This window comes from Styela clava, chromosome 6 (genome assembly GCF_964204865.1).
Source record: "Styela clava chromosome 6, kaStyClav1.hap1.2, whole genome shotgun sequence".
Lineage (NCBI taxonomy): Eukaryota > Metazoa > Chordata > Ascidiacea > Stolidobranchia > Styelidae > Styela > Styela clava.
Window position 1 is genome coordinate 16,414,096 of NC_135255.1, and position 27,902 is coordinate 16,441,997.

At 36.3% G+C, this 27,902-nt stretch overlaps 1 protein-coding gene across 1 annotated transcript; it reads left to right on the forward strand.

Moving 5' to 3' along the window:
• The first annotated feature begins 374 nt into the window (after positions 1–374).
• LOC120336375 (uncharacterized) lies at positions 375–27,857 on the forward strand. The gene is made up of 7 exons (XM_078113361.1): positions 375–412; positions 1,283–1,425; positions 20,443–20,478; positions 20,757–20,921; positions 21,725–21,815; positions 22,210–22,262; positions 27,790–27,857. Exons 1-7 carry the CDS (start codon positions 375–377, stop codon positions 27,855–27,857), a joined length of 594 nt encoding a protein of 197 aa, XP_077969487.1.
• The last annotated feature ends 45 nt before the right edge of the window (positions 27,858–27,902 follow it).

A 27,902-nucleotide genomic window follows, 5' to 3' on the forward strand; every position in this document is an offset into this window, starting at 1 on the left:
GAAAGCAAAAAAATATTTCTAAACCATAAATGTTACATTTCTGTCTAAACTTCCTAATTTACAATTTCCTCCAAGTCCCTTTCTCTGCTTGTTTAAAATTTGAAAGAATTAGGGATTCTGATGCCACTGCGATTGAGACAAATACTTTAGCAGAATACTTACTGCAAAGTTATTTTACGATCGTTTTTCATTCAAGGCACACGATATTCGATACGTTCATTTCTTAAAATTGGCAGCGGCGAAACTTGCCTTTGTTACGGAATAATATGTTCTATCAGCCTTGCCCATGGATAAATACTACATGTGTATACTGTATCCAGTGTATCGTATTTTGCACGTACAGAGTACGGTATTATTCCTGGAAAGCACACAACATGTGCTGCATGAAACTTGTTCAAGGCATTATTTTGAGGTATGTCTACGAATTCTCAGTAGTGGCGACGCGATTAATTAATTAAGACTACTTAAGACATGGCGATCGACCGGTTACCTATACCAGAAATACCAGGTAGATCCAAAAATAATATTTTTATTGCACATTTCATGGCCATGTCCTAATTTTTTATAAGAATTTTCGTTTACTGAGGAAATGTAGATAAAAGGCATGGATTCAAACGTTTCTAAATCATAGCATGTATATAATTATGCGAGACAGTGAAACAAAGAGACTGCGCCTGAATTTTTTTTTTTTTTTCAAATAGATCTTGTAGAATTTGGAACATTCTGGAAAAGTAATTATGCACAATACCAAAAAAACATTTTGTCCATCTTCCTCGTTAATTAATGACAATGGTAATGTAAGGTGGTTGGTATGTTCAAGTCTATGACAAATCAAAGAAGACTCAAATGTCTTGAGCACATGTTTCTTTTTGTCGAATAATTACTTGTTTTTGTTGGTGCATCTTGTGATTTAATTGGTTGTTCTCCCCCCTATCAGTGTGGCAAAATTGAAAAGTATATTATTTTTTATGTGCGTGTAATCCAAGCATGTTGGCAAGACTTTTGTCAAGGGACAAACCGTTATGAAATCCATTTTTAAAATATGCTTAAAATGTTTTTCCTTCCATAAACAAGGGGTAGAGGAAGAAATGATTGGAAAATGAAAACTATATTAAGGCTGAAATTTTACTTTGTTTTGGAGTGGTGCTGTAGCGATTGGGTTCACTCGACATTTCTGAACATTGATAAATAGCCAGACATGGCGCCATAAAATAACTCTATCTATAATGTTTCAATCAAAATTCTTATCATTTGAATATACCTTTTATTTTTTTTATCACAGAGATGGCAGTGATGAATTTGTTTACAAAGATCAAAACGAAAACGGAGGCATCGAATGTGACTCGAATGATATTTATGGTTCTAATAAGAAGTGTTTACTGCCATCTAAATATATTTGTGACGGAAGATCTCATTGTATTGATGGTATGTATTTTTATACGCGTTGATTATATATTGGCATGAAATTATTTCGAACCTTTCCATATTGTATTACTCAACCACTCCTCACAGCTTGCGCGCCAATGTTGCAAACTTCGTTCTCGAGAGCCTTCCCGTGGCGGAATCGACGCGCGATCTTTGATTGCCTATATTTGAGCATTGCTCTCTTGTTCCATTCAAAAATGATATTAACCTTCGGACAGCTCAAATCCCTGACCATTTTAGGGGTCTTTTTAAACCTATTTTTTTTGTCAACCATTAAGCCCTAAATCTTAACTCATGGCTTTTTGAAAGCGTCTGCTAGAGTTCTATTCAGCAATATATCTTTAAAACACACTCATCGAAAAAAAATTTTTGCAAAAAAATTTCAAAAATTTTAAAAAAAAAATTGAACTTTGAAATATTTTGTGTACAGTAGAGGGTTAATAATTAATTCCTAATTAATTAATTTTTTCTTCAACGTTTTCGTCAAGTTTTTCCTAACATAACAATACCAAAACGACTATTATAGCATAAATGGTTATTACTCTGAAATTCACAATTGTATTTACAGTATTGTCAAGTTCAAGGTCAAATTACCGATATTGATGACGTCACAGCTCTTATTATTACTGCACAGACCACCCCCAATGCAAAAAAATTAAATTTTTTCGACGGAAATGCGCGTAGAACGACGTAAACAATCCCATACGCACATTTACGCGGTAAAATTACCATTAATTTTACGTTTTTTTTACATACAAAAAATCTCCATACCTCTGCCAACTAAGGAGCAGTCGAAATCATATTTATCAAAACAACACAGCGCCAGGGATGGTCAGGGATGGTTAGTATGACTGAAAATACATGCTAAAACAATAATAAGTCGTTATAAAGGAGTATTTCCTGTCTGAGCTGAGTCGACATTTTCAGACGTCTGACAGGCAATTTTGAAATCCACGCTATATATACGATTCGCACTTTGCGTCACGGCTGGAAGGTTTTATCGCTTCTCTCATACCAGGGCATTACGTCAATAAACAGCTAAGAGCGATAGTAACAGTAGGTTACCATGAGCTAGCCTTAATAGCGCTGAAAAGCCCATATGGGCTTACCGGCTGTGGGAGGGTTAAAGGTGACTGATTTGGTAATAAACAACGCTAAAGTGGTTTTATTCATTTTGACTTTCACTTCATGACATAACAGCATTTTTTTGCAAACTCTTTGCATTCGCCGTTCCCAGACGACTCTACTCACTCACCATCAACTCCCACGGTGTCGCATCGATTCGGCGCATTGAAAAGTCGTAATATTTGTTATTTCGAATCCTTGTAACTTCTGAACCATTATTTATCAGGTGGTCGGTAATGTCTCGCGTTATTTTGTATAAAAAATTTCAAAGAGATGTGTGAATTTATTTTTAGTCCCGTCTACTATTTTTTATTCGATTCAGGTTATGCAGCTTCATTTGTTATATTTGGTATAATTTGGAAAATTATACAGAATATCTTTCGGGGTATAGGCGTATGTGTTTCTAACTTTGGTATAACTTCTTTATTGCAAAATATATGTTTTCAATTACAACGGTTTGTGGACAAAGGGATGAACGTATATTTATGTCATTTGTCGTGCATTTATTTTTATTTGTTCAGAAAGGAAAATAAGTATATACACAAAAAACGATTAAGAGTGGAAATCATTAAATATCATCTACTCTACAGTAGAGTGGGGATTCATACATAATAATAATATATAGGAATGTTGCCGGTTTGCGTAGGCCAGGGGTAGAACTCGCGTTAACCGTTTCGGAAATGCCCTCGTGCTTATATGCTGGCTGTAAGTATTTCAGACGAAATTGAGCCAGGATGCAAGTCTTTTAACAATATTATACGAGTGTGAGAGAGAGACGTTTTTTTGGTAATGAGTTTTTCAATCCAGGTTTAGTACTTGCAATTAGCGTTTCAGTGGTGTATATTTGGGTTTATAGCAGATGAGGCTAGACCTACGTCTCTTGTACCGAGTCAGGGTAATTACTTGCGGTTAGTGTATATTTGCGTTTAGATTGGATAAGACTAGATGTACGTGTTCTGTACCGAGTTAATAAGTTCACATGCAGGTGGTTTTGGCAGAATTCAATTTAGATGCAGCTTTGTGTTTTTTAGTTCAGTTTTTTTTTTAGCTAAGGGTTAGAGCAGGGGTCGGCAACCTACGGCCTGCGTCACTGAATTATAGTAACAAAACAGCTCTTTTGGCAACTATATTCTTTACGTAACAGAATTTATTGTTAGACACGTGTAGACTAAATTAAATTAAAACCTAATAAGTATATAATTCACATTTATTCTTTTAATGAGCCTATAAATTATTTATAATTAGACAAATGGCAACAAAACGCAGAAAAGTTGATGCCATATGGCGCCGAAAATATTCAAAATGGAATTTTTTGAGATGCAGTGCAATGAGGAAATAAATATATATTCTATTCGAGAAATGTATCACTGCTTGATTTGTACTATAAAAAGTGTCATCCGTTCGGTTTTAAACTTTCTAAAAATATGTGCAACCCGCCAATGGCTTGCAACCATTAAATTTTGGCCCGCGAGCGACAACAGGTTGCCAACCCCTGGGTTAGAGTGAGGTTGTTGGACAGGTTTAATTTTTAGCACCCAAGTGGCGTTATTTATACTTACAGTCTGTGGGTAATGAAAAGGAAGGCTGCACGTCCCTTTAGCAGGGGTTAATCCGGATGGAGGCCTTTTAGGCGTAGTTGACTTATATACAAATTCTTACAATGGGCTTTTAGAATTAAAGCAAGTTATTCAAGTGACAGTCCTCTGGGCATTGCCAAGTTCACTATGATTCTCGTACTGGGAAAATAATACCTGATGCATGTGATTTGTTAATTGGGAAGGTACTAGCTGAGGGGCTTACATGAGATTATCTATTAATTTTTCATGACACTTCAGCATACTTCCGATTAATCCGGGAGTGACATGTGACATATTGGGTTATATACTATCGGAATGATTCTATTCTACTATTTGTGGTGACTTTCAAAAATAAGTGTAATTTTGTTCGTCAGGTTTTCAATAGATGGGGGCTGTATATGGGTTACTTAGCTTTATTGGGAATTCTAATTGTTTTTGTATTTTCAGCTCTTCCTAAGTTGCAGTGCTAAGTATATGAGCTGAGGACTAGGTCAATCAAGGTTGTCATACATATGTATGTATGGCATAAATAAATATAGATGTAAGCAGGAACACATAAATATTAAAGGTAAACAAAATTATGATTGCAGTTGATAAATCAGTCCAAATTCAATTATGAAAGTTACCCAGATCACCTGGCTCAACATAAATGGATTTTTAGCTCTAAGGTTAAGTTTTTAAAGAACACGATAAATTTGAAGAACGATAACACTGGGTATGGTTTTAATATTTGATAGCGTTGTTCAGTTCGATCTAGTAATATTGCGTTTACAAATGTACTACTGAAAGGATAAGATAGAACGTTCCGCTGTTTTTTGGTAAGATTCAATCCGACGGATATACTAATAAAGGATTACTACAAAATTAGACTAATCGAAAATAGTTTACTATATTAACAAGTTCAGTGAATTTTAACTCGAATTATCGGGTATTATTAGATCGGCATTCCAGATTTATCGTAAGAGAGTTATCGGAGATACCATATCTATTCTATATCGATTGTCTGTTATATTTCTTTATGAACGTTCAGCTTCAATTGGGGTTTGGGTCATAACGGATTACCGCTTGAAAAATCGTGTTGTTTGTTCTTCTTTGTTTAAGTAATGCCGACACCTCTCAACATTCTATCATCCATCTGTTCGATTGTTTTTATTTCCTTTTGTACGTTGATGTCCGGATCCGGATTGTCGAATGCCGCCCGATTTCTTTAATTTCAAATACATTGCTTCATTTTCGACAAATGGAGAATTATGATAATTTTCAAATTTGTACTCGATTATTATTTCAGTTGTACCTGGAGGTGTAGATACCTTGTTTGATTGGGCCCAAATCAAATTTGCGATTTCTATTTATTTTGCACCTGCTGAATAAATGTACTTCAGTTTCCGTCCGGATGTCACACCACGGGCATAGATTTGTCCTGGACATATACCTTATTCGGTACTTGGATCGAGTAGGAAGAATATTGTGGGCGCATTTCCGATTGAGGAACTTCTCTTGTTGGCTTGATATGTCAGCTGTCAAGTGCTCCCTTACAGCCGTTTCTAATATTCCAGCGTATTTGGACTTATTATCTTTGATAATACTGTCGTAGATTGTTCGTAGTGGCGTTGTCCGAATTTCATCTATGTCGATTTTATGCTTCTTAATATGTCTAGGGTTTTCTTCTAGTGTAGTAGCGGAGTTATGATGTGTGGTTTTGCGTTGTTGAAATTCTCTCCGATGTAGTCTTTCATTAATATGCCGAGTTGCTTGTCAATTATTGAGAAGATAGTGTTGTTTTGGTCGATTACGCCGTAGATTGATTGTAAATACTGTAAAATAATTTTTCCAAGTTGATATTTTTAAAATTACTGGTATGTTTGGTGAGTCGATACCTCCTTCTTTGATGGGCAGGGTTAAGATAGTTAAATTTTTTTAGTCATTTGTCGAATTTGATTCTTATGCTTTGATTCGAGTGGCGTGGTTTGAGCTAGGTATAGCATTTTGGGTAATATAGTTGTTTTTTTAGTTATTTTTCGTTCTTCAAATGTATACGGTCTGTGCCCAATGTTATGTAGAATGGTTTGGCACTTATTGATTTTGTTGTGCCATACTGTGCCTCTTGATGTGTTTATATACTTGATTCCCACTAGTTTACCCAGTTTATCTGGAGGTTGTACTGGTCAGTCGCAAAACATAGACCTTTAGTTTTAGATGAGTTTAATGGATACTCCTGGAGTATGCGCACCTCGCATAACTTGATCCCTGACCTGGTACACAACCTGAGTTCAGGTTGTGCGCCATCTTGGTGCGCATACTTCAGGAGGTCCGTTTAATGACATACCGGAAGCTTTGCCATGGAGTGTTACCATTACAAATGCGCGTTTTGCGGACAGCTCGTCTGTGGTGGTAATGGCTGTGTCGTCGCGAATGCTGGGGTTCTTGATCACTTCTTTGATTAATTGGAGTGTGATACCTGGAATGTTTTGATTCTTGACGATAGCCTGCAATAACGAATCTGTAGTTAATATGAAAAGAATACTCGTTAATGGGTCTCTCTGTCTCCTCTTAAAAGCGTCATAGTTTTGGAGAGATGTCCATTTACCAATATTTTTAGTGTTATTTAGTAGTGTTATGGGCCTGTATTTAATATGTCAGTATTGTCTACTTTTTTATAATTCAAATGAATAATTCCGTTAGTAATTTCAGTTTCTTTGGGCTCTGCATACATTTCGGTAATGATGTTTACTAATTGTTTTGGATAATATGGCAACAAGTTTTATAAAATTTGATACTTAGTCGGTCGGGTCTTGGGGATTTGTTAGATTTTATTTCTTATATCACTCTTTCATTTCTGTTGCGGCGTTCTCTTCCATCAATTGTTCTTTTGCTGTTCTTTCAGTACTTTTTGGATGTGTGAGATGAAGTACTTTTTTGTGTTGGGCATGTGTTCCTGCTTTTGTATAGGGAAGAGTAAAAACTTTCAGTTATATCCGATTTTTGTCTAATATTTGTTTGTACGGTGCATTTATTGTCTTTTAAAGAATGGATTTTAGAGAGTTTGGGTCTATTTTTGATTTTGAGAAAAATAGTTGCAAATTTTTAGTGGAGGGTGTCAAATTGTCTATTTTGGACTTTATCTTGAGTTTGTCCTTTATACTAACTTTATCAAATAATCAAATCGGATGCCTCTTGTGCAAAAGGGTGTGCTGCTGGGATTTGAAATTTGGCTCAATCAGCTTTTTTTCGGTGTACGTAATTTTTCCGAATAAGGCCTTTTTTTGCTACTAGAATACCATAGATTCTAAAATAAAATAAAAGCTCGAGTTCTATTTGTGTGAAAAACTTCAGGTAAACCTCTACAGGGGCGGCCAACCTTTCACATACCATGCGCCACGTTTAAAACATAATGTTTCAGATGCGCCGTAAATCTCTTGTATTCCCACGCCTAATGTCCGCTCCTTGTTGAAATTATATAAATCTATGATACACACACATATATACACACGTATATGTAGTTTTTACAATTTACAACTTCACATGAATAGAAATTAAGCAAGGAAGTATAATGAATAAAACTGATCAATTTTAAGTACCGCCTTTATGAGACTTTTGCTGCTGTTTTACTTTCGCCAGTTTTTTTATTCTTGGAGTTAAGTTTGTTACTGAGAGGAGCAGTGCATTCTTCAAATTTAAGTCTGTAAGTCTTGACCTCGCTTTGCTTTTAATTAGTTTCATGGCAGAAAATGTTTGTTCACATCTATATGTCATTCCGAAACGACATATAAAACCCTGAACAAATTTTCTCAGTTCTGGAAAATTTTCACGGGGTAACGATTGCCAGAACTTGATCATGTCAGATGCACTTGGGACTGAAGAAAGCTCATCAAATTGAATTTTCAATGATGGATGAGTTTTCAAGTCAATTAGTTCCAATTGTATATTGCTTGGCATCTTCATTATGGTTAGTTCACTAAGTGAAAATGGGTTTATCAAAGCAAGTATAGAGTCTTCTTCTTTTGAAATATCATGAAAACGACTTTCAAATAACTCTTGCAATAACTTGATTTTTTCTGTGTATATTGCCAAATTGCCATTACCAGCAGCACATTCACGGTGTTCTTTTATGTGAGGTACGATTAAGAAGTTAGGCGTAATATTGTGACAACAGGCCCTTAGTATCAATCTCTACTCCACTCTACCCTCGATTCTAATTGGCCTTTGCTAATCAGCTGTTTGGCCTAGCGTCGCGTGATTTTACTCCAGGGGCTTCTTCGAGATTAGTGCTTGCGTCACAGCAAGCGATTTTACGCTTCGCTTTTGTTGACAACGGTCATTTGAAATTTGGATGGAAAAAGTGGTATTTAGGGGTCATTTTCAGCATGTTGTGGGTTGATTTATAAGAAATTTGTTGGTTGGTTGAATAAAGGTTGTTCAATGGTTATTGGGAGATATTTGGGAAGTCTGGGCAATGGAAAATCCATGTTTCAAGCTGATAAATGACGATTTTCTATTTTTTCAGAAGTTCTGAACTTTTTACTTCAGTAGGGAAAAAATAGTAAATTTTACTAATTTTTGCTAAAAGTCTAGAATGAATGTCATAAAGTCCATCCAGAAGCTAACGTCGATAATCGCCTGTTGTTTCTAATTCTAACAAGCCGTAAGTGGGCGACGTGGAGTAAGAAGAATAGGTTTTAGGTACAATCAAAAGTCACCATGTAAATCGCAAAAAAACGGCTTGGCGTGGAGAAGCCAAGTGCAATTAACAATTTTGGCATGAAAAGGGTTAAAGATGCAATGCTCCACCTCTAATCATGCAATGCGCCACGTTTGGCGCATGAGCCATAGGTTGGCCACCCCTGCTCTATTATATTAAATAATCAAATCATATGCTTTTTGTTCGGTAAGATGTGCTGCTGGGATTTGAAAATTGGCTGAATTAGATTTTTTTCGCTCTACGTAATTTTTCCAAATAGGGCCATTTTTGCTATGAGTATACCTTATTAGATCATAAAATTAAAAAGGCTTAGGTTTTATTTGTGTAAAAAACTCCAGGTGAAGCTATTCAATATTAAATAATCAAATAGGATGTCTCTTGAGCGGAGGGAGTGCTGCTGGGATTTGAAAATTGACTAAATTAGCCTCCTTCACTATGCGTAAGTTTTCCGAATAAGGCCCTTTTTTTGCTACGAGAATACCCTGAATTCTAAAATAAGAAAAGCTTAGCTTCTAGTCGTGTGAGAAACTTCACGTAAACCTATTTTATAATAAATAATCAAATCGGATGCCTGTTGTGCAGTAGGGTGTGCTGCTGGGCATTGAAATTAGGCTAAATTAGCTTTTTTCGTTTTACGTTAATTTTCCAAATAGGGCCATTTTTGCTATGAGAATAGCCTAGGCCCTAGATTCTAAAATAAAAAAGACTTAGGTTCTAGTTGTGTGACAAACTCCAGTTAACCATCTTTAGTATTAAATAATCAAATCGGGTGCGTCTTGTGCGGAAGGGAGTGCAGCTATGCTTTGCAAATTGACCAAATCAGCCTTTTTCGCAATACGTAATATTTCTAAATAAGGCTCCTTTTTAGCTACGAGAATACCGCAGATTCTAAAATAAAAAAGGCTTAGTTTCCAGTTGTGTGAAAAACTCCAGGTAACACTCTTTAATATTGAATAAACAAATCGGGTGCGTCATGTGCGGAAGGGAGTGGTGCTGGGCTTTGCAATTTGACTAAATTAGCTTTTTTCGCTTACGTAATTTTTCCAAATAAGGTCATTTTCGCTATGAGAATGCCCTAGATTCTAAAATAAAGAAAGGTTAGGTTCTAATTGTGTGAAGAACTCCAAGTAAACCTCTTTATTATTAAATAACCAAATCGGATGCCTCTTGTGCTGAAGGGAGGGATTTGAACGTTGCCTAAATTAGCATTTTTGACCTTTGTAAATTGCATAATTTTGTTGGTACCATTTTTATAATATTAGCGTGTATTAATGACACGATTGCACATAATTCTGGGAATTTGTCATATCTTAACTAAAAAACTAATATTTCGCTCTACTAAAATAGCACAGACGTTATGTTGATCTTTAACATATCCTAATTACTATATTACGATAGTGTTCGACATATAATAAACTGACTTCTGAATTCAACGCCAGCTGAATATTGAAACAAAACAATTTTTTACGATTCGATTGCTGCATGTATTAAAGAATTTGCGATATACTACAAAATGCATATGAAACTTCCTAAATTAACAAGATATATTATCATGAAGATCAGCGTTTGTTACGTAATACAATACACAATTTGAAACGAAGTAAAACAATTATACGGTTACGAAATGCTTTAATAAATAGCCTGTCTTCGAAATATTTTCAAAGTCAAACAACAATGCATGGGGCCCATAGTCGGATTAACAGTTTAGCAAAATAAGCACGCGCATAAAGATTCACGAGTAGGGACCAACGAAATTTTCATCGGTGATAGTGTGACAAATGAAACTTCAGTCAATCAAACCGCCGGGATGCTCTCCACTCAGGGTCCGAGAAAGCCGTATCACAGGTTGATGACATTTGTTGTCACAAGTTGACATTTGAATTTACTGCTTATCGTGAATGTGATGTATTTTTCCGTAGCCTATCTATAAACTTGGTTAATGTGCCTTGTATGAAATTTAAGACTCGCCCATGTTTGACACCACCACCCTTCAATGGACCTTTCCCCGAGCATCGACTTCCTTGTTTAATTCGTGACATTGGCCAATCAGCAAGATGCAAAAAGTGACGTAGTTTCGCATCCGCTCAGACATATTTTCAGGCAGGGTCGTGAACATTACCTCGTTTTGGCGTTTTTGAATTCTATTCGTTAGTTTTCAGTTGTGTTTCGGATATTCAAATATATATCAAATAATTCAATGATCACTTTGTTTTCTTAGGAGTGTCGGTTTAATCTCAGTATTCAAAAACTAGTGTAGAAATAGCTGTGATAGACCAGGGGTCCGCAAATACTTTTCAGCGCGACCCAAATTTTTTTTTTTTTAATTCTTCTTTTGCAACTGAAATCCAAAATTCAGTCAAACTTCTTTTGCCTTCAAATGCGATCTTCAACCCGCGATCACTTGACAAGTTATCCTATGCTTCAATCAAATCTGATGATAGATGTTGTATATCTGATACTGTGAAACATGAAATTATCCAGTGTTGTGGCGTTGGGTTGTTTTTTCGGGAAAATATTTATTAACCACTGCGAAAGATGTTGCGAACACAATTGTCTACGTCTACACAATGCAAACAACTACTCAATAAATTTTTCCCCGACTTTCGATCCCAGCAAAACTTTTCCGCTTTATACTCTACCATTGCAAAATTATCGATACTCATTTCAAAAATGGTTTTGCAAGTTGGCGCCTATAAAACGGTTTATATGTTTCAAACTATCATTTTAATTCAATACATTCAACAACCTTTCATTTAAATGCGCCGTAGATAAGTTTGGCTTAGTCTATCACACCTATTTCTAGATTAATTTTCGATTACTGCATTTAAAAACAATTCCGACAAACCAAAATGAATGTTGAGTTATTTGATTAGGACCTATATTTACCAAAACACCACTAAAAACTGACAAATAGTCCGCGAAAACCGTCATATCGAGGTAATATTCACAACCACGAAAGACTGTCTGAATGGCAAAAGTATCTGAGCGCTCCTGAAAAGTTTATAGTTACGTCAAATTTTGCACTTATGCTGATTGGCCAATGTTACGGCAGTAAATAAAGAAGTGTATACTCGGATAAACATCCATAATTATAATCAGAGATTTATAAAGTTGTTATATATAAATACGCTACACTGACGCGATTATCATATTTATGGCACATATAAATTTTTTGCGACCCAGAGCGGAGAGCTTCGCGAACTAAATTTGGGTCGCGACCCCGTAGTTGCGGACCCCTGTGATAGACCAGGCTAAAATTCCTTACCGGTACTTTTGAAAATAGATTGCTGAATGCTAGGAATCAGTATGATGGTTTGAAAGAAGTACTCAATTTTACAGGCGCCAACTCGCGAAACCACTCCTAAAATAAGCACCGAAAATTTTGCAATGGTAAAGTATAGGATTTTGCGAGTGTCAAAGGTCGGGGAAAGGTCCATATGTACAAAGCTGTAATATCACTCCTCAATAAGCACAAAACCGAGATTTAACGCACCCTCCGCAGAATTAGAAGAAGGTTTGCTACTAGCTTCACAGCAGAGATGAGCGGAGCCGAATTTTTTAGACTACGAATCCGTCCTAATCCAAAATTGAAATTTGAATTCGGAGTCCGACTCCGACCAAGGAAAACCACGACTCCTGATTATCAAATCAAATTTTGACATATTTTAGTGTTCACTACAGCAGCAACATCAAAAACGTGCTGCGCTGATGTATTTTATGTTCATTACACACACACACACCTGAACTGAACCCTTGAAAATATTCATTATTATGTTTCCCAAACTCGCTATATGCTAAAACAATTTTTACAGGAGCTTGGGAATAATAATTTGCTTGAGGCTTGGTCACCCCAGATTATTCCCTATTTGATTAAGGCAATCCTTCACTGGGTTAGGCCTTCGATAGCGAAGAAGAAACGAAGACAAAAAAAAGATGAATTACGCAGCCGCTGCATCGTCGACTCCTGCCACGGAAGAAGTTCCCGCTGCAACATCTGCCTCCACATCAACGCCTCAACAAGAAAGTTCTGCGATCAGATCAAAGGGCTGTTTGATGGTCGCAGAGGGACCTGGATCCTTACCTTTGCCGCAACTGACAGCACAAATTCCAGTTGCAGAGAGAGTTTTTTTTCTTCCACAGGTGGGCAAATAAAAACGGCTAAGAGCACTATTGACGTATCACTACCAAGCGAATCTCCTATCCGGATCCCCATACGGGGAATCCCGGAAGAAACATGGTAAAACCGGGCGGTCTCAAAGATCAACCAGCCAGGATGTGGAACGGTCTAAAAAGCTGTGAAAGATTGGTGTCGAGGGACCCATGTTTACACGTCACACGTCATTGCTAATAGACCGACCGAAAAAGATCGTCTGCCAGATTACGTGGTAGTGAATGGCGTCAGCTGTAAAACTTTTCTGCCACTAAAGTTATACATCCCAACATGTTGGAAGAGCCTATCACCGGCCATGTATACAGCGAATGCCAGACAGACACCGTTTGTAAGTATTGCAAAGCACCGGGCCACATGCTAAAATAACGGCAAAAACAAAAGCGTGACTATCCAGTGCTTACCAATCTTGTAACCGGACGGAATATGCCTCCACAGAGAAGAAAAACCCTGCAAAAAGATTCGCAACAACAGAGCCATAATGACGTACAACCTGTTAAAAAACAACAGAGTAGAGCCAGAATGACGTGCAACCTGCTAAAACAACAAAGCAGAGATAGAATGATGCACAATCTGCTGAAGCAATTGACGAGGTACGTGAATTTTCTTCTTCCGACTCCGAATTAAATTTCCTAAAAGAGATAAACGACTGGTTGGAATGTAAAGATGTCGACAACGTCGTAAGTACGCTCAAAACACCATCTCCACAACTGCTATCAGGACCATCAAGGCAAATCTACAGATTGAAGGAGTTATCGGACTATTAGCAACACGCCATTCTATCCCCTTGCAAATGGCAATTCTTACAAAGTATGTATTATTCAAAGATCAAAGTAAGAATTATCAACTTTGAGTCCTGCGACACCACGTCTTTGTCGGCCTTTGAAACAACACCGGAAGCTACAAATCAGCGCCAGCAAACCTGGAGTCAAACAACCCGCCAATCGTGGACCTGGCAGAGGACTGCAACAAAAGAAGCAGAGACAAACAAAATTAACAGATTCCTCGACATCTCAGACAATCACCAAAAGAACACACGGTAAAAAGAAAAATTAACTACCAAGTTTTGGCCTCATCCAACCAAAATTCTGCTCATATCTCATTTCGATCCTTTGGACAATTTATATCACAATTCGGCTTGTAATATTCCTCCTGTATAACGCCTAATTGACGGCGTAAAACTCCAAAAAATCAGAAAATACCACCCCACATACAGCGATACTGAAGTTTGAGTAGTCATGTAACATTCATGATTTGAGAATATTTCTCTTTCGCTGTTTGGATATTACATGAAAGGTTTCTTGAAATATTTTCAACACTGACGACTAAAAATTAGGCACGTTTTTCATCTGAATTATATGATTTAAATAAATCTTAAATAAATAATTAAACATTTACTCCGTTACAATTAAATAATCAAATCAACAACTTTAATAGAACATATAAGAAATACAAATTTTGTGTCTATTTTACTATTGATGTGCCCACAAAACCTTCTTATTGACAGCGGTGGAATTTTTGTAAGCGTGTGTGCAGTTATCTGCACATTCAGTGCCCATTCGTTTTTGTGTAGGATCTTGTTATCGATCAGTCAGTCTATCGTGATATATTTTGAAGATTTTAGTCGATCGCGGTCGAAATCAGGTTGGCCACCCCTGGTATACACAATGCTGATCTCTATGGACCTTTCCCCGAGCATCGATTTCCTTGTTTACTTCGTGACATTGGCCAATCAGCAAGATGCAAAAAGTGACGTAACAATGCCTCCTTTTTGCATCCGCTCAGACACTTTTCTCACTCAGACAGATTTTCAAGCGTGATTGTAAACATTACCTCGTTTTCGCATTTTTGAACTCTATTTGTTAGTTTTTAGTTGTGTTTTGGGAACTTGAATAAAAATCAGATAATTCAATGATCACTCTGTCTTTCTAGGAGTTTTAATTTAATTGCAGTAATAAAAGTTAGTGTAGAAATAGCTGTGATAGACTAGCCTGAAATTCTTTACCGGTACTTTTAAAAAACAGATTGTTGTATGCGATGAATCATAATGATGGTTTGAAACACATACCCCATTTTACAGGCGCCAACTCACAAAAGCACTCCTAAAATAGCCCTGACAATTTTGCAGTGGTAAAGTATAGGGAGAATTTTCCGAGGGTCAACAAAGGTCGGGGAAAGGTCCATTGAAGAGCAAATGATCCATGAAACTTTCGTCGGCATAGTCTAGGTATGAAAGCATTAGGGCTGGATTCTAGACTAGTCGTCTTGATCCATAAAAAAAAAACTTGGTCACCCCATGACTTCGGTGTTCACAACAATCACATTTAAACATTGCAAGGTCTGCATAGAACAAATTCTTTGTAGCCACAATTATATTTCAAGTATTTAACAATATTTTTCGCCAAAAGCATGTTCCATCTGTTCATTAAACAGTTATAGTGTTCATCATAACAGTGAACTGGTGAACAGTGTACCGTGCATTTCTTTGGTAATGCACAACAAATTCATGGCACATGCGGGCATGTGAGTTATTCGCTGCAACTCGACAACCGCATCCAAACACCCCGTTCAGACTTGTACATCAGTGGTCAACATGGATTTATCAATGGTCTCATCCTGACAATGAACGATTACCGTATGTTTCAAAAATCATGTACAGATAATTTAAGTCCGTTTGAGTTGAGCCTGTACGTACGGTGCATCTATCGGTTACCGTATATTATAGATTTAGTTGGGACTATTGAGAATTTAGAAGCCAATCGTTATATTTTGAATATATATATATATATATATATATATATATATTTGCCAAGTCCAATATCCCAGGGTCAATATGGAAAATAGTAATTTGATATTTTTTTGTCCATATATAAGTGTATTAGATAGTTTTGGATGACAATTTCAATTTAGGTTAAAATGTCTGAGTTCGAAATACAATTGCTTTATTTGAATTCCGTTTGGTTGGGACTCTTGATTGACTCCGGTTAAGCGAGAATATTCCCACCCCTGATCCGATCCTGTTTGTTGAAAACCATGCCGGAGTCCTGTTTTTCGGACTCCTAAATCCTGTTTGTGCTCAACACTACTTCACAGTGGTCAATATGTCCCACGTCTCCTATTGTGCGTCCGTCACCATCAATATTTTGACTGTCACGGATGGGCGCGCTCCGAGTCCCCCCAACCGGTGTTTCTTGTGCCCTTATTTGGTCAGGTTCAGATTGGTCTTATTTCGGTCCATTTATTTTCTTTGGCGTCGCCCGTTCTAGTTGAGATGTTTTAGTATGAATATTTCACCCTTCTTGGTCTTTATTTTTATCAGTTTTGCCAACTTTTTTGTTATGATTATTTTACTCTATATTTCTTCCTGTTCCAAGCTTTGTGTTCCGATTACATTTATACTACCCCTGTGCCAATTGTTGCTTCTCAACTGCTTTCCTCTTTTCCATCATTTCGGCCAGCTGGTCTTTTCAGTATTTTCTCTTTTTCCATCAAGGATGTGTGAAACCTTTGATTGACTCCCATATGTGTTTTGTCTTCAGTCTGAATTGTTTTATCTACATCCTTTAATATTTTTTTGTTGAATCTATCCAGTTGGCTGGACATTGGAAGCGCATGTGCCCAGCTTCGTTACAATAGCTACAGCTCTCTATCTACCCGGGATATTTAACGAAAAGCTTACAGCCCCGAAGAAAAATATAGCTCTTGATAGGGTTATTTACAACGTATTCTCTATTTGTTACAATTCTTCTTTTGCCGTTTCTGATCCCTTTTTTTGTCATTTAGAATTTAGATGTAGTATTAAGTCCGGTTTTCCGTGGTCATACCATATGTAATCCAAAATAGCGTTGTCAATCATTCGAATCGGTATCCAATTAATATATATGGGGATTTTATTTGGAATTAGGAGTCTGTGGGCGGAGAGATGCTTCCCTTCCTGTTTCATTTGTCAAATTTTTCTATCCATCTGCAATGCTTTTTATCTACTTACGAAGCTAATTTCGAGGGCCTCATTGGGATATTGGACCACACCTTCTATATCATCGATCTTAACGTCGATTTCGTCTAAGAATTTTTATAACTCCTCTCTCTCTTTACCTGTTTTTGAAATTTAAATCTGATGTCGCAAGATCTATCAACCCAGAGTGCTTTGTTGGGTACGTTTTGTGGCATAACTGCGTGTTTCAGACATGTCGCGCGAAAATAAAGCTTAATCAAGACGCAAACTTTGCCTCCTTTACCACGTCCTGAAATGTTTGTACTTTTCGAAAATGATAAAATGATATATTTACGTCATTTGTCGCTTACCAGTGCATGCCACAGGCGTAACATCTTTAAATAATATGAAAAGTGGATCGATGGGAGAGTTGTTTGATGAGTTTGATGAGAGTTGAGAGATGTTTTTTTCTCTTTTCTCTCTCTTGTTACGGAGGTAGGGGAAAGCATGACGTAGTCAATGAACCACCGTATTCCACTGCATTAAAATTAGCTTCTTTCACTTACTAAACCATTGCGGTAACTCATCTCATGATCAGCGTATATATTACCGTAAATAATCAGGAAAATGTGTTGATAACGATTGGCGCAATCACACCTGATTCCAACTTTTACTGATCAAATGACTAAAAAGTATGAGAGATAAACATATCAAACATGGCCAACTTGGAAATGCATCGAAAATCGTGAATAATTTGTACCTACGAATGCTATTTGCTGTGTCAAGCTCGGTTTCAACATAGGCTAATTTTTTTTTCAGCTCTGATAAAAAAGATAATTTAGATAAATAATTTGCATATTGGCGGCATATTGTAGATATCGCATTAGCCGATGAATCAAACAAGCGAAAAACATCTGTAGTTGGCGAGATGGAGACGCAAAATAACACTCCCGAAATAATATTTTACATGAGCAATTCATGAAAATTTTATCTTAAACTTAAGTACTACTGTGTATAGCAGAAGGTTAAGTGCTAATTTTAACTATTTAACTTGACGATTTTTTGCGTTATGTTTCACAAAACAAATCTACAATGATCATGATAGTTGTAGTACTCAAGTGAAATTCACAATTGTTTTTACGGAATTTGCAAATTCAATACTTCAGATGACGATTTTGAATACTTCAGTCACGCTTTCGAATACTTCAGTCACGCTATAATTATTCATTGCTCCACAAAAACTTCAAAATGCAAACGAAATTGATTTCGTTAATAATAGGCTTTTTAACACCTTCGATATCGGGATTCCACAGCTGAGGATAAAAACGCCCATATGAGCGCACTGTCTGGAAATTGGTAACGGTTTTCTCTTTTTTTGTAATATATATTTGTTGCAAGTGGCAATAATTGACCGTTCGCTATTGCGTTGTAATTGGGTTGTTTTCCTTACTACTGTATTATTGCAAGGAAGGAAATTTATGTATGGTAAATTGATTGTAGTTGTTTGCCCGGATTTGAAATCATCTAATATGTATCAGAATGGCATATAAAGTCGGGTTAAAATAAAATTTTGTCATACCTCTCACTAGAAGGTCGCGATCTACCAAGCGGTATCGCAACAAATAGGTGCTACTTTTGTCTGTTAGGCAGTTATATTTAACTTCGAGTTGGTTTGTATTGAATGAATCACCTACGCTTGATGTGTCCAAGTGACCGAAAACTGACGACATTACGAGGTTTGCCCCTTCTAACATCAATAAGAAAAATGGAATGAGAGAGAGAACAAATATGAGAGAAACTCTATGGTTTTCACTGTGACATCCAATGAAAAACAAAGAAACTGACTGTGGCACGAAAAGTGGTTTAATACGCAATTGAACATTTTGTCGTTCATTGCTTGAGCTCCGACTGTACCATCGGTGCATTAGTATCATGGCGTCGGTCGCGGATAAAAGTTAAGTATTCGAACGAATCTTGATTGAATTTTGGCAAAAATGTATGCTTTGATATATCACCTGCTAAATGATTCACATTTTTGACGCAGAAGACTCAAAGTAAACTTGCGAGAGGTTGTAAAAGGCTATAACATCTTTATGGGGAGACAATGCCAAAAACTACCAAATGACGCAATTTCAAAAATGCTTACATAGAGTTATGAAGTCAAAATACACTTATTATTATCACAAGTGACCGCGATGACTTTATATCGTCAAAGTGCGAATTACAACCCTTTCAAGAATTTTATAAAGTCGCAAAATGTGCAAAAATAGACCATTTACATTCCAGAACTTTGGGAGCAAATATTGGAGCAAACAAATCTTTTTCTAGAAAATCGAGTATATCACCAGCTTTACAAATAAACAATGAAAACGAATTGATTTAAACGTTCGGCATGGTGTGTACGCGCATCAAAACGCCAGTACAGTAGAAGTTGTTTTATTTGTCGGAAGCTGCATATAATGACAAATTAAGGCTAAATGTAATGCGTATTTACGCTTGTATATTACTTGCAAGTCGTTGACCGCTTCAAGATTACTTGGATTAATAGCTTCTCAATACTTGAAGACTTTGATTTTGCATGGTCGGATCTTCTTCTTAAAACACTTGAACACATAATCATCGGCAGCATGCAACAAGCATTTACTCAAGCCTTATCAGATAGCGAAGTGACTAGCTTGTATACCTATATTATAAAGTGATGTTTCACCTGAAACTGAAGTTTTCATTTGCCTTCAGAGTACGTCAAACGCTTGCGAGCGAAAGCGATGTTTTTTTTTCGTAAGAAATATAAATCTACGTGACGACGTTAGTAACGTGCATAATGTGCGTAAAGTCACTGCGCAACAACGTAATTTCATTATGTGGTTGTTTACATCAAGTTGACGCATCGAAAATATGACGACAAAGAAAATGTTGAATAGGATTGCTTATGAAAATTGACTCCAATCTAATAGTACCATTGAAAAACTATTGCTAAACCATCCAAATGCTGTGAATAATGTACTAGGTTCAGTCGAGAACAAATAGAAGTTCCACGATTTTATTTATGAGCTTTGCCAAAATTTTCCATAATTTTCGATTTTGCCTGTTTCCGTAAGACAGTGGCAACAATTCTCTTTTTTTAATTTCATTTAGTCATAGAGATAATCCTTGTCACGATGAAAAAGTTGTCGAAATATCAAATTACGTTGACAAGATAAATTTTAAAGATGCATACGTCATGGGGAATGCGGAAATCCAGTAACCTTATTTCAAAATCGATAGACGTTCGTGTCTTTTAGAGACGCGAGTATTGTGATCAATTGTGATTTGCAATAAGGCATACTCTCATTATTTAACTTAGTGTTTACAGCTAAAAGTATAATATTAACAAAAATTTACAATTTTGTGACTAACAAACTGTTTCATCAAATTTAAAATAGCTGAAAGTTTTCTTGGCAATATAATGAGATTCCACTACAAAAATTATCTTCCAATACATTCATCACTGTTAAAATTTACATTTTTTATGCAGGGCGTGACGAGTGCTTGTGCAATAGTAACGAAGAAAGTAAGTGAATTGTTATAAATAAGATGGTTAAATTATCTTATCGAACGAGGATTCTGGCTAACGAGTGACTACAACAACTTGAATGTATAAAAATATGTACAAATTTTTCTTTTAATCTGAGTCAATTTTTAGCTTGGACGACACAACACACTGGTTTAGCGAAATATATATACAAACAAGTATTTTATTAAATTTGCATCATTTAAAAAATAATTTTATAAAAATTGCTACAGATATAATACTTTATTTGGATTTATATGTATAATGCTTGCTTCCAGGAAAAGAACTGTTGAATGAAAAATGTTTTCATTGTCTCAATCATCCGACCATCATAAAGTTTGGTAACCTGTGCGATGGCATTTTTCATTGTCCCGATTTATCTGATGAATGCATATGTAGAAAACGAGGCCCCCCACCTGAAATATGCAATCACGTAGACAGGGGTAAGTAAGACTTTCCTTCGTGATAAAAGGTTTTTTTCCACAGGATTTTGCATGAAGACATCAACGTAATATGTATTACATCAGAGTCAATGGCAATTTAACTTTGTTAGAGAATATATGAAAAGCATATGTTACATAATTAGTCCCTGTTATGTGGTTTGATAGAAAAAACCACCGGTCTGCAATAAAGTCTTGCAGAATGCCATCGTCGCATAAGTTGTAAAGATGTAGAATTTTTAAATTTTGCAAAATCACAAATAGGAATTTAGTCTTTCTCACGTATTTATTAATTTTCCGTATTAGACGCAGTGCAGTCAATGCTAAAAATCTCTGCATGTTACGCAAATACAAAAAAATTATTTTGTTCCATTTATTCTAATATTTTGCTGCCGGTCTGCTAATATTAGTATATATGATGAATAATTTGGTAACGTTCAAACGGAATATACATGTTGAAAACCACTTCGTTAAAGGGTGCCGTTGAATAGTCGTTTGTTTTGTTATCCGGAACAAACAATTCAGCGGCTCCACCAGTTGTAAGCACATAAGCCGTTTGATTTATTTTATGTTAAATACTTTCTGTCATATCCTATCAAATGCTGTTGACATATTCAAGGTAATTAACATGTTCTTTCTTTCTCGATATTGTTTACGTTATCACGGTCAACATATCAGCGACTCGAAATTAAGACAACAAGCATATTGTTTGTCGGTTCATATAGATTTTTGAGTCAAGTTCTGATATTCCGGGAAGCTCGCTCTTACAAAATTTTTATACCCGATAATCAGATATTTCTATTCAGATAAAAATCAACCTCTATCGCCGCAATGGAAATGCAGCACAGGCAACAATTCGCATAAATACATCACAACATCACAGATTTGCGATGAGAGGTAATAATTACTGATTGCAATAATTCAGACAATTTTAGCCGCCAAATTACAGATATTTCTGCATTCTGGACTTCCACTGAAATAACTTTAAATATTTTCACAGTGCATCTCACTAACGTTACTTTACACACTATACCAAAGTCAATTTCACTATAACAAGCGTATCAAAATTGAAAATTTCGGATTAAGACCCATGGCCCGCTTGAAGAATAGACGGTCTATTATTTCGAAGATAATTTGGTTACTCTAAACATAGTTTCCCTAATATGATGTGAAAATTAATAACTTTTGTGTCGATTCGACTTTTTGTATTTGATTTGCGTAGAAGGCGAAGATGTGAATGCAATAAATAAAATAAATACCCAACCATATTTTTTATTCAAATACTTTTTAGAGTCGATTGCGAGGATGCGTCAGATGAAACAAATTGTGAAAACAATTGTGCAGGTAAAACATAATTCAAAAATTTGTCAAAAGGGATTGCATGACCAGAAAATACTATGCTGATTTATCGCAGTTAATACAAATAATTTGACATCATTCCACGTCCAGTTTTTGGTAGATATATTTTTTCAGGTGAACTGGTATACCACTAAAAATCATTTGCTGATGACACCAATAATTATCATTATATTTATTAAATAGTAAAGCTGAAAAACTTTAAAATGCTACAATAATAACGAGTCTTTGCATCAGGTATAATAACGCTTTGTTCTTTTAAAAATACCGGCCGAGACCGTGCACCGAGATTACATTTTGTGATGTCTACCGTACCGTGTGTACTCAATGGACGCAAGCAAAACCAAAGCAATGTCATCGTGAAAAACAAATGATCGTTTCTGATCAATAAATTAGGTATACGAAATACAAAAATTGCCGAATGGTGCCGAATAGTTTGAACAAATCTTTTTATCGGATCACCCTGATTTCGAATAATTTGGGAATCGAATCCTTTGGATTCAGTGTTCTGATACCCATTTATTCTTCACACAAAACAAAATGTTCTTTCGTGCTTTTTTGCAATTGCTGTCAATTCACCTCTTCAAGAAATATTTGACTTTTTCCGTATACAATTTCGGGTGATCCACAGAAACCATACTCTCACAAATGCAAGCATTTTTATTTTCGTCATTTATATTGGTCTATCTATGTCTATCTCATTGGGAGTTGAGTTTTATCTGTTCTCAAATAAATTCTCAATAAATGAACATTTGTGAGGCGAAAGAAGTCATAAGATATATTGATATAAGTGAATCTTTGTATTTAATATATTAAGACAAATTTACCGTTAATAGTGAAACAAGGAAACGCTGAATTCTCTTGTTCTGATTGCAAACACACCCCTTTAAAGTTGAAAACGAAATCAGTTATGACCGATAAGAACAAACCATACAAATTGCCCCCTCCTCCCACAAAAAAAAAGGTTTTAGAAATCTGGGAAGTTTTGCGTAAACATTTTATTCTCTTTAGAATATGTTCTAAATCTAGATGACTTTCCCGGCGACCAAGAATTCCAGTCTTTAATTTGTCAGTTGTTTGGGAGTGTTTTTATACACAGCTCGAGTATGATTTGGTGACAAACATCATTGCTTTCACTATATTGCAGGGGTGGCCAACTTGCTTTCGGCCGCAATCGACTAAAGTTTTCAAATTAGATAGCGATCGACTGGTATGTAATATAAGGCCATTCACAAAAACGAACAAATATGCAAACAACTGTACACACATATTCACCGCTGCCAACAAGCTCGACTCTGTGGGCGCACTTTTATTCTATTTAATTTGATTATGTAATTGTACCCGAAGTAAATTTTCATCATTTATTTGAGATTTATTCGAATCATACAATTCATATCTACATCCTGCCCCATTTTTGTAGTCGAGTGTTGAAAGTTCTTCAAAAAATCTGGCCAAATATCCATATTATCTGAAAAGCCAAAAATAACTATTCTCAAACTATAAATGTTTCATGACTACTTGCACTTGAGTATCTAATTTACAATTTCCTCCAAGTTCGATTGCTTACAATCGAAAAAATATTGGGCGTTCCGATCCCACTGTTACAGTTACGAATACAGTTTATCACACTTACTCTCGGTGTGAGACAACAACATTCGCATACTGAAGAAGCTATTGTAGGATCGTTTCTCAGTCAAGATTTACTATATTCGGCAAGTTTATTATTCATAAACCATAACAGCGGCGAAAGTTTTATTTGTTAGGTGATAATGTGCTCTAACGGGTTTCTGCAGACTCAAATACTGCGCAGGATGTATATATAGTATTTTACCCATGTACAGTACTGTATTCGTCCTATTTTAAAGCACAACACGCGCTTCATGAAACTGGTTCAATGCCAAATTTTGGGGTATGTTATTGAATTCACTCAATATCAGACGCGATCGACAACTCGAGACGTGGCAGTCGACCGCTCGATCGCGACCGACGTGTTGGACACCCCTGCTTTATTGCACAGTCGTTTTTAAAGACTGAAGTTGACATATAAGATTTTCATCCCTCAAAAACGACCTAAAATATGACCGTAGTCGGTGCTTGAGATGTGAAATAATCGCCCCACTCCACCGCACTTTTTATGGAGAGCAATTCACTAAATTAAATAAAGTTTTTATTAAGTTACATTGCAGTGGCTTTACGGCGACATTAAATTACAAAACCCTAGGGGTTGGCAAATAAAATATTTTTTATCAAATATCGAATATTTTTAATATCTAACAGGAGTCCAGAACGCTAGCCATCCTAATGTTTGTAATTTACATTTCCGCCCATATATTTCTTTACAATTATCAATTCTCACACAACGGCAGATATCGAAGTTTGGTTTTTATATACCTGGCAGAACTAAGCGTTCGCATCGGAGACGTATGTTCGTATATTAACGACAACTATTAAGGAGTGAATTAAGGACTAAAGTTATTTTATTCTGATTTTTATCTTTTACATCGTCATTGCATTCATCACCACCGTTTGTGAATTAACCCTCCCAATTTCAAACGAACAATATTATCTTGACTTACACCGGTATGTGGATATTTATAAAGACAATAGTTGTCTAACGCATTGGTTCCCAAACTGTTGGTCGCGACCCCGGACGGGGTCGCGTGAAGATTTTCCGGGGTCGCCTAATTTCTGTCAAACATGCGCATACAAGTGACTAGGATTTGAAAGTTGGAAAGTGAAATTCGTTTTAGTCGGCAGGTTCGGTAAAAGTGCATAACTTTCGTATTTTTCAGAAATAACTCGACCATTTATTGTCGAAAGAGCGCTAAAATTACTGGGTAAAGCTGGTCGGCAGGTACTGGTATTAGTAAATGTAATTGAGTGACAAGGTTGCGATCGCCAATAATGTATTTTTCCTTTCATAGTTTTTTTGATCATGTTACATCCGAATGAGTAGTTGACCCGCTTTTACCCAAAACAGATTTTCCAGGCTGCGAGAAATTATGTTGGTTTGTTCATTTGTGCTAGTGTTGTCGCTTGGTTAACAAATATACAAAGCAAAGTTGCTTTATTTGACGGTTGGACCTTTACTAGGTGTTCGTTCGACAAGTATGGTTTTAATTGCCAGGCGGTTCCTGGGCCGGGTAATTACACTTTAGGTTTCGATCAGTTGCGGAAGCGCTTTTTTAATTCGCGCACGTGTCTAAATTCTACAGTAGGCTAGGTCTTTTGTCAACATCGCCTCCACATAGAAGCGAACATCTTCGTATTGCAATATTTGTAGTTAGAAGTCTTATACATAATTTGAAAGCGCTTCGAGCAGTCATACACGAAACCACAACACGTTTAAGCACAATAAAAGGCCCTTAGAAGCTGTGATTTCGTACATGTTTTTCCTTTTTTACGTTCATGCTCTGTTTCACTTTCGAAGTAATAATGGAGCAATCTGTAATATGTTAACATTGAACTAAAAATAATAAAGACACGGTACTAAATAAGATTTCAAATTTATGTATATTCAGAAGCAATCTTACTATTTCCAAAGTATCGTACGCATGCTCACAATCTACCACATTTTATCAAGTTCGTCTATGTCTCGCCAAAAAACTCTTATAATTCTGATCTAAGAAACTTTTACACCGTGGTTTACATACGATGTGTCTTGACCATGTGTCTACAAATCTTCCGAGTTTTCCCAGTTTTTCAGCAATGCGCCGGACTTGTTCGTATTTATTTTTGGGCCAATGTTCACCGTCAACGTCTACTTGTAGTCGATATACAGGTACAATTGTTCCCATTGAGGCAATTGAAACTGATATACTGATTTTTCGCGAGTATCTGTAGGCTTTGATTTAATGAAAATCGGGGTCGCGAAAAAAAAAGTTTGGGGACCATCTAGCTCGTGCAAAGCGAACAACGCATGTCATAAGATAAATAACCGAATTTTTGTGCCTGCAACTACTAGAAAGCCTAAGTTGAAAAAAGATGCGGCCCGCGGTTCACCTAATTATTTGTATTTGGCCCGCCTATATTAAACGTTGCACACACCTATTTTGAGGAAAGCCCAGAACTTCCCCAGTGCCACCACGAAACATTCCTGATTCACCGATTGAGCTAATTTATCTTCTTTTTCAACCCAACATGGACCGATGGACCGCATGTTTGGAAATGGCTACTCATGCCGTGAGTGATACTGTGCACTTCAGCATAAAATCAAGTGAGGGCTTGACAATTTCAGCAACGGATGCTAGAATGTCTCTTATACGTTTTCACTCAAAGCAAGGCTTGAATATGCCACATTTGACTCCAATGGTAAACGTACATTTGAACCCACGTACATTTGAACCCATGCGTATATCCGCGGGTTCAATCTATATGCGGGTGCTAGAACCCATGGGTTAGGGTGAGTATGAGTTCAAATATCCGTAAAACAAAAACAATTCCATAGGTGCAATTGTCATGGATTCAAATGTACATGAGTTCAAATGTAATGGAACCGATTCCCATATTTAATGTTAGATCGACGGTACAATATTTTCACAAGGGAGGGCGCTAGCGTTGGTGAGTTTGCTATCATTGGCGCATGAGCCATTACGAGTGATCGGCGCTATACTCCGGCAAGATCTCCTAATATCTGAAGTCAGGTGACCAGAAATGACATATGCAAATATTGTTACGCGAAGCTCACTAAAGTGCTCGTGGTACTAAAATATATCAGCATCAGACTGGTCATCATGGCTTGTTGGTATTCAACAAACGTCAAGACACTGTACGTATGACATAAACATAAGAATGGTATCGGTATGTAATAAGAAATGACGGAAACACAATGTTTTATTGCACGAAAAGCAACGCCCGAAACATATCTTTGAATTCTTATGTTTGTTGTTTTTGTCGTCGTTTTAGCTTTGATTTATTTGCGAAGTAAAACATCAGTCCACCACTTTGCCTTTATTGTTGTTATTCGCATTTTGGCGCAGGCATTGTCATATAAATCACATGCAACCTATTTTCGAATGCTAGGCTAAAATTAGCTGCCAGTACTTTAACTGACATCTGCTAATAGAGCAAAATGGCGATTTTGAAATAGAAAGACGCAAGGTATTGATGATCGTCTACCTTCCATGTATCTTTCCGAATCGGAAATCTCATATATAAGGGCTTTTGAGAATTAAAATATTTCATTGTTAATCTTGTGCTAATGACATTAACTATATGTTGATGTTTGGTTACGATCAATTTTAAAATAAATGTTAATTTGGACTTAGTCAGTCGATAATAAGCAATTAAATCTAATTGTTGTTGTTCTTTTATGAGTCGGGATGTTATTCAATCTATGTCGATGATGCTTTTCTATTTACCATTGCTATAACTATAGTTCTTTCTCTAACAACGAATAATCGTAAAACTCATTTTTATGAACAGTACCTATATTATAATTGTTTAGTCTTCAAAAGGTATTTTAGTGACCTTAAGTATGGGGTTTCTCTTTAATTATACCATCTTCTATTTTTAGGTTCAATATTGGCTGATGGGGAAGTAAAGACATGCAAGAAGGATTATCCGTGTCCGCATTCAGGTTGATATATTTTATTGATTTAAATTAGCGCAAAATGGGAACGACTAAGT